This window comes from Synchiropus splendidus, chromosome 3, assembly GCF_027744825.2.
Source record: "Synchiropus splendidus isolate RoL2022-P1 chromosome 3, RoL_Sspl_1.0, whole genome shotgun sequence".
NCBI classification, from domain to species: domain Eukaryota; kingdom Metazoa; phylum Chordata; class Actinopteri; order Syngnathiformes; family Callionymidae; genus Synchiropus; species Synchiropus splendidus.
The window spans coordinates 16,556,616-16,565,453 of NC_071336.1; the positions used below are offsets into that span (position 1 = coordinate 16,556,616).

At 45.1% G+C, this 8,838-nt stretch overlaps 1 protein-coding gene across 1 annotated transcript; it reads left to right on the top strand.

Annotated features, from left to right (window-relative positions):
• Positions 1 to 709: 709 nt before the first annotated feature.
• Positions 710 to 2,271, top strand: LOC128755845 (histone H2A.Z). The gene is made up of 5 exons (XM_053859898.1): positions 710 to 836; positions 1,074 to 1,151; positions 1,287 to 1,400; positions 1,475 to 1,604; positions 1,701 to 2,271. Exons 1-5 carry the CDS (start codon positions 834 to 836, stop codon positions 1,760 to 1,762), a joined length of 387 nt encoding a protein of 128 aa, XP_053715873.1. The 5' UTR covers positions 710 to 833; the 3' UTR covers positions 1,763 to 2,271.
• The last annotated feature ends 6,567 nt before the right edge of the window (positions 2,272 to 8,838 follow it).

The following is an 8,838-nucleotide window of genomic DNA, read 5'->3' on the forward strand; positions in this document are numbered from 1 at the left end:
TTTATTGGTGAGCTGTGCTTCATAAATAAAATCCAAAAGTAAAGGTCAAGCACATCTGCAAACAGGTTAGGCCAGGTGCATTATTCAAAAAATGTAAAACAAACAGCAATACAGTTAAATAAATAAAATAAGGCTGTGTACAAAAATGTAATACAAATACAGCGATTCAGTTAAATAAAATTAAAATTCTGAAATAAAATAAGGCTGTCTCAAATAGGCACTTGAGCTCAATATAGCAATTCAAGTATAACACGCCTCTAAATGAGGCAAAATGAAGAACTGTTGATACTCATAATTAATTGCGTTATATATATATATGTGTATATATATGTATAAAGAGAGAGAGAGACATAAAGGCATTGTTGTAATTGTTAACTGTAAACTAGATTTGGACTAGCTTGCCATTGTTCTTCCCATCATGGGGACATCTTGGCGGTTACAGCGTTTTCAAAGCATGATGAAATGATTTTCATACTAACACTGCATGGCAAACATGGCCAACACACTATTCTCCGGGTTGTTTTCAGCCATGGACGCAGGACCGCTCTCGACGAGCCAAATATTTTGAAGCGCTTACTCGTCCCTAACGTTTGGATCGTGTTTTCCCGCAATTTGATAGTTGTCTTCGCCTATTGGTCCTCAATATTTGCTCAGAAACGCATTGCTAAAGGTGATTGGCTGCCAGGGCTGCCAAAGTTGCCCGGATGTAGGTTGGTTTCATATAAGCAGACAATTGTAGGCGGGTCGTAGTTCAAACTAGCAGCGTCTCCTCGGCGGTGGAACACTCGCTCTTGGTTTGCGGTCCCAGGGTTGGATTTCGGTCGATTTTAAACATGGTGAGCGCCCTTTCCTCCTCAAACGACTCGTAATAGCGATTACCAGCGTTTGTGTGTGCTCATGGAGTGTGGAGTCTTTCTGTAACCGTGGTTAGCCTTTGTGTGGCTATGCTAACTAGCAATGCTACGTGCTTAGCCGCCAAACGCTCAAAAAAGCTAAAAACAGGCGGCAAATTGGTCCTTTGTGCCCGATGCAACGTTGTATTTTTTAGGCTATTGATTTTTTTTCTTTTGTAGGCTGGTGGAAAAGCAGGCAAAGATTCCGGAAAAACCAAGACGAAGGCTATTTCGCGCTCCCAGCGAGCAGGCTTGCAGGTCCGTTCATTCATCGTTTGGCTTGTGCTAACATGCTAACAGCCGGACGAAGGTTATTGGCTGGTGGCCGACCCTCACCCACCGACCACTGAGTCTCCTTTGTCTCGCTGATGGTTTATATTCTTGTCGCTGCAGTTCCCCGTGGGTCGTATCCACAGACACCTCAAGTCCAGAACCACCAGCCACGGCAGAGTGGGCGCCACCGCCGCCGTCTACAGCGCTGCCATCCTCGAATACCTCACCGCTGAGGTAACGCTGCTGCCGCCTCGCTGCGTGTGCCTGTATTGGCCTGGAGGTGTTGAACGTCTGGGGTTTGTTTCTAGGTTTTGGAGTTGGCTGGAAATGCTTCCAAGGATCTTAAGGTGAAACGTATCACCCCCCGCCATTTACAGCTGGCCATCAGAGGAGACGAGGAGCTGGATTCTCTTATCAAAGCCACCATTGCTGGCGGAGGTGAGTTCCAACCAACTTAGTTGGGTTAGAAATGCGACCGATGTTGGAGTGGCTTCACAGGTAGAACTGAGCACTGACCTCTGTCCTTCCTTCCAGGTGTGATCCCCCACATCCACAAGTCTCTGATTGGAAAGAAGGGCCAGCAGAAGACCGTATAACCTGAAGTGCTCTGAAAGGCATCCGTGCCATCTCAGGACGAAGTCTTTGCCGCGTGGTTTAATTGTCCCTGTAGATCATCTTTTAGGAGTTTTTGTATGGTTGAACATTTACTCACTGGGGTATTTTTTAAAAGTGGCTTCAAAGAAGCTCATTTTTTTGTTTTGATTTTATTTTTCTTGCTGCAGTTTTGTCATGCTTATTGTGGCATTCCCATATTCTGTTTGTCGCTCGAATAAAATCTCCGACAGTTACCGATTTATCAGTCCTGAAGATTTTACATCGTCATCAAATGCCCGCTTCGGTTTGGGTTCATTGTTCTTTGGTTTCAGTTGCTATGCCCAGTTTGGTGAAATGTGATTACACGACGTGATGTTACCGGTATCCAAAATGTCTTTTCAGTCTGACGTTTCATGATCGACTTTTGTTTGGCATGAGTTTGTGCGCATGTTTAGCATCTGTTGTAAATGGATGGAGGACTACTCTGAATAAAGACTAATGGTTATCACCATGTTTGACTGGGTGTTTTCAGAAGGACCTCTTTTCTACTATGTCCAGTAATGGAGTCAAGGAAAAATCCTAATTCACTTACCGGGTATCTATTATGGTATAGAAGCAAAGTCAGTGTATTAACATTTACTGTAATGGATGCGGCAAGTCCTTGCTTAAATGTAAAGGCCCCAATACTACAAGAACCTGTCTGGAAGCCCATAGGTTTTTTCTGAAGCTGAGTCAACACAGTAGGATCTGGTTTCTGAAGATGTTTGGTTGGAACAGAAACCTTTGTCCAGCCTCCCATGGACAGGTCACCTGTCCTTTGTGGGATGAATTTCTGTTCTATTTAAACAAAAAATGACCCTGCAACATTCATTTTAATGAGTGACACAAACATGTTTTTCTGCCATAGTGTACGATCGATGTAAACTTTAACGTCTACTTCATTTTATTTAGAATTGGTAATGCACTTGTACAATAAGTAAACCATTTGACACGCGGCATTGACAGTGCTGGAAGTTCCGCTGTTCACCGCTTGATGGCAATGTAACGCCAGTAACTGAAACTAACAGTTGGTGTTCAATGAACGACGGTGCAGTGGAGAAGCTGGATAATAATTCAGCAGTCGTTACATAGAGGACAGAAGTGACGCCGTAGACACGAGTCCTCTACCCGCCAGAGACAGAGACAGTAATAGCAACGGTAAAAGAACTTTGTTGTTTCTTGCACCCAGCGCGTCCTTTCCCGCTGATGGAGTCGTGACGCGCTCTTGGTTAATGTGGAGAGGCTGAACGAGCCGTGAAACATGGCGTCTGTCAGGACAAACCTTTCCTTTCTGAGGGACATTGATATTTTCCTGGTTTTCTCTTGAAACAAAATTCAAATCCTGCGTGGATTTAATTGGAAAAACTGAGATTATTATAAGCAACAATGTTCCTTGTTATTCTCTGACTAGTGTCGCTGCTGGTCATTAAAAAAAAAAAAAAAAAAAAAAAAAAAGACTGATCAGCATGAAAGTGTGTAAATCTGTGGTTGGGAGCTGCCAGAGCGCCAGGCTCAGCGGGGGCTCCAAGTTTTGGCTAATGGAGATCAGATGTGACGTTGAAAAATCATTAGAGGAACCTTGGAGCCGGTTCGCACGCAGCACCAAAGCCCGTCTCGCTGGCTTGTCCCAACGAATCAAACCTGCTGCTGAGCCCAAACGCCATAACTGGACAAATGAGTGCGGCAGCTACCTGGGTGCTGCACTCACACCGCCTCACTCCTGGAGAAATAATGAGAGCGACCATTAGCAACGGGATCCACATGCAGCCCAAGTTCAAAGATCATTATCAGGTGCTGCTGCGCTCCATTCATGTGGGGCAACAGCCGTGTGGTTGCTGCAGGACCGGAGCTCAGACTTGGTAAATATTGAGACTGCCTTCCTCAGACTGCTCTGCTGCTCACTGGCCGGCCCCATGAACTCACTGCACTCGCCCATCAGACAGAGGGATTTATCTGGTGCGCCTGGCGCGTGCACTCCGGCCTTACCTTGGACCAGATCCCAACACCTGGATCAGAGATGTCAGAAGCGGCTAAATCAAGGAGGTCACCCACAAGCAGAGACGCTGAAAATAGTTCTGGACTTTGATGCAATACAACTCAAATGGAGAACATCCAGATATAAAAGCCCTGCTTCTCTCTAATGGTGGTGCTAGAGGTATTCATTACACATCACATTTCATATACCACATTAGTGATGATAACAACGTCTACAGACCCAAAATCCAAAGTCCGGGACAGATCACATAATGCAGAGGTCACAAAAGGACCACATTAGAAACTGTTGCGAGGGGCCATCATCAAAGAAAGGCAGCGATGACTATAAAACATGACAGAAAAATATCCAAAATGTATACTTAAGTACAAGCACAAAATGAACCTAAGGAGATGACATGTAACTCAGGATATTAAGAAGTGTAAATATGCCAGGAAACCCATTGAAATATTTCAATTCATATGCACTTAATTTGAATATAAATCAACTATGGACGAGATGTTCCAGATAGAAGGTCGATTTATTTCATTATATTTTCAGTATTCCTTCAATGTGTTTTGAGGAACATGGAAAAACACAAAAATGGCCAACGAAAAGACGAAATTTTTTGTCTTTAAACAACATGCTATACGTACTGCTAAAGTGGTGGTGGTGACTAAAAGAGAACAATAAAAGGCAAAACATTCGGACATATTAGTTATAGTTTTAGTTGGTCGTCAAACGGGCCACGAAAACACAGGCATCGTGCCACATATGGCCTTCGGGCCGCACTTTGCCCAGGTCTGGCATAATGGCTTCCAGAGTGTCTGTGGCCTGAAGGAAGCTGGAACCCTGAACCAGCTTCACTTCCTTCGCTGTAATTGCAACCAAACCATGGACCCCCAGCCTCGGCCCACTCTCCTCTCATTTGACACGCAGACCATTAATAAATCATGGACAGGGAAGCTGACAAAAGTGCTCATTTGAAAAACCAAAGGGTTATTTAGCCATCAGCTGGACACACTTCGGACGCTCATTACTTCAACTTTGACCCAAACCTTTGATCATGAGACTCCCAGGCCACGGCTCAGTGAGTTAAAAAAAAAACTGTTGCTCACTTTCACGGCAGATTTTAGAGAAGTCCTGAGTTTCACTTCACACTTTTGAAGCACTAAACCCAACTGTATGACCAACATTTGAAGAGTTCAATACAGGCCAAGCCAACACATTCTGACTGACCTGAGTGGTTCGGCCACAGGACACAGCTGATGTAAACAATTCAATATTCCTATTGAAAGTTTTCAGTGAGGTGGCCAGTTTGCAAACTTCAGCAAAACAAAGCTTGGTAAATACGATCTGGATCTGATCTGATAACTGAAGGAAACAAAAAAGTGCATCTACATTTCTTTACTTTTTGCCTGTTTTGATAGTTTTAATAGTAGTCTTAATGTGGTGAACGTTATAGCTCTTGGGAAAATGTAGCCAAAGTGGATTTCCAAGTACACAATTCAAGTTCCCCAAATGTAAGTACAAGATTGAAATCGATGAAATATACACCAAAAAAAACAACATGAGTTTGTGCTTCCTTGTAAATGGAGCTGGTCCATATCAAGAAGTGACTCCTTCACTTTTATTGAACTACAGAATTGTGCTGATTCGGTTGCAGATATTCATCTTATTGTAAATATCAACAAAGTCGTCGGCTGCTCCTCCATTCTAATGAGCAGTGAGCGATGGCTATGACCACAGGCGCACGCTACGCACCAGCCAATTGAACAGGAACATGAATATGACTTAACTTCATGCAGATGACATTCTGACTACATGCCGGTGGTGCAATGCAGATCTGCTAAGAAAAACCTGACTCTAAAAGAAACTGCGCGAGTTGTCCTCCATCATGAAGCGACCGCTCTCCATCATACACGCATATGAGCAGAGTCATAATTTACCCAGGATGATCTGATCTCAGGATTAAAGCTATACACTTTGTTATTAATTTCATAATGTGTACAATTCATAGATAGCAGTCTGTATACTGTGCGATTCCTTAGTTTACACGAGAATTAGCGCAGGATCCCGATCCCCCATTCACATATATGAGCTAACGGCTAACTTATCTGCAGTGTCAACACGGAATACTGCACAAACACGGAAAACCAGAATTCCGACCCTCAGGGCAACGTTAAGAGTCCGTTCTTTCTTTAGCTTCTTATTTTGACTCAAAGGTTGGAAATGTCTGCCATACTTTCCGGCATCTCTTTGCTTGTTTACTTTCTTGAACTGGTGTTAGAATGAAGAAATGGCGAGGCACTTGGGAGCAGGATGGGGAGCGTCTCCTCATTCACCAAATTTGTTCATTATTTGTCGCCTGGTGGGCATCAAAGCTGCCCGGTCAGTGGACTGCACACCAACAAAGGCGACATGATAACACTTGAAGCGGATGTGAAGAGGATTTCAAGTGTTTTCTTCCCTCTTCCTTGTTCAAGTTCACATGGCAGGTGGTTGAGACGGGCTGAATAGGAGCGGGTCGAGACGCTCCTCCTCCTGGAACCATCACACATGGCCAACCGATCAGAAGAACCAAGACTGGGAGCGCCACTGCGAGTTTGCCACATTTGAGGCTTCTTATAAAAAAAAAAAACTTTTGCCTTCAACTGTTCAAGTTTTGGAGCGGTCTGGCATTGTCTGTGTGAGCACAGACGGGGTGGGCTGGCAGAGGTCACGGTCCACTGGCCTGCCTGGATCCATCAAGAGCAACAAAGGCGGCGAGAGAAGCTGTGCCAAACCCCCTGATATCAAAGAGCAGGTCTGGGATTGGGATCCGCTCCAAAAGCCTGGACCCATTTTGGTAGTGTAGGAGGTCTTCGAGGATGTTAAAACAGGCCGAGCAGCATCTGAGGAGGGCTCTCTGCCCCGTCCCGTCTCTGACCTCCATTTGAAGTCTGCTTGCTTTTGTTCTTTGCATAACATGATCCGATGTCTGAAGAGCTAATTTGTATGCATTGAATCCGGGGTACAGGAGACAAGAGCGGCCCGCCACCCAGAATCCCCCAGTGAAGAGCGCAGGAAGGTCGACACCATTATTAGCCATAGGAGAGAGAGGAGGGAGGAGGAGGAGGGGGGCCACGTTGAAGCCAAAGCAGAAGAGCAAATGAAAGACAGATGAGAAGTGTCTCTGAATCACTGCGGATGGGATGACGACGGTCGGTGGTCAGGGGTAAAACAATCATCAGCTTGCAGTTTACACCAAATAACATCGAAAATCTTCACGATCAATAATGCTGAATGCTTGCTATCAGAGCTCAGTACGTCCTTTGCGTTTCAAGTCAACGTTTTTGTTGGCGTTGATTATGAAACTAAAATACTGACAGCGAAAAACAATGTCATTACTTTATAAATTCTTGAAGATAAAGAGCATGAAGGCGACATGATGATGAGTCTAGTCGGGTTTTGTTCACACGCTGTTTCACTTACCGTGAGCCTGGGCCGCAGTGTTCCTCCGTGAGTGTGTTGAACATTAAACTCTGCCCTAAGAGTGTGACAGGAGCCCCGCTCCGGCACCATAGCAGTCGCACGTGTACGGTCCTGAAAAGGCAGGTGAGCCGCTACAGTTAGGAGGCCTGTGAGTCATAGGGCGATCGACTCTAGGTTTTCTCCTCAGCAACTCATTTGCCATTGATGTCCAGGACTCAGCAGCATTGCTAATAGGATTTCAAGTCTGAACACTCTGTGGTCAACAACCATTGTAGAAGTGTTTGTCTGCATGTTTTACTTTCCTCCCTCCAAGTTTGCCAGACCTGTTGAGACGGCTGGACGGAGGGAATGTAGGAGGAAGCGAAGACTTTTCATCAGCTATGCGCTTTAATGACTTCCGCGAGCTGCTTTTTGACTGTGGTCCAGAGCCTCGGTGGGGGAGGGGGGGAGGAGGGGCGGCGGCTTTTCTCCTCAGCTCTGGCCTCATGCCAGTGTGACAATCAACGTCTCTGTGTCTCTACTGTGGGAGATTATTTCAAAGGTCTCCCCCTTTTTATTGGAGGAAATGGTATTTGGAGGCTCAAACAGGATGTCCTGCTGACTCCCCTAGACTCGCCACTCCTCCTACACCCCCATGGCCACCGCTCTTCAACAGCTTAAATTAATCCAGAGGTCACCGCTGCCGCCTTTGACTTTGTTTTTTATTTCAAAGGTTTGTTTAGGACCTCGAGAAAACGTCTTTGAGGAGTTAAGCATCTTTGCTCAGCCATTTAGAGAGCGGAATGTGGTGTCCTGGACTGACCCTGAAGAGCAGAACTTTTGCTTTCTTTTAAATGAAACGTTTGTATCATAAGCAACTGGAAATAGCCTCATCAGAACGAGACAGAGAACGAAAAACAAGGGATGGCTTGGCTCTTAACCTCTAGTTGTCACAGGTGACATTAAGGTCTAGGTCAGGACAGGTCGCACGATGTCAATAATGTTATGAAGACAGAGAACAGAGCACACAGAGACCAAACTGGACACAGAAGCACAAGTCTATTCTTCATATAGACCAGGGCCGTGCAAACTGTTCCACTGCAGAGCCACAGTGTGTTCAGGTTTTTGTTCCAACCATTCAGGTGCACCCACAGCAGACACATTCACTTCTTACTCCACAAGACAGGATTGTAATTTCTTGAAACTATAGAACTGAAATGCTGCCATTGGACGAGAAAGGCAGCAGCCATCAATTCCAAAACACTGTGCTGAATATGACTTTGCAACCATGGAGCTCTTCTTACTCTGGGCCTCGCAAGTAGCAACAATTTGATGCCAATACTGAGCGGTCGGAGCTAAAGCATCAACAGCCCACCTACTTTCATCCAATTGAAGTCAATTCTTTATGAATGCAACATCCATACGCAGAGAGGTTCTCTGGTGTTGAACTGGCAACTTGTTCAGGGTGTCCCCTGCCTATTGCCCACTCATGCTGAGATTGGCGACCCTCCTGGAATAGAAGACATATCCATGTATATAATTCAATTCAAATCCACTCATCAGTGAAGACACAAAGACTCAACACATGGTTTAACAACTCATCATCTGTAAACC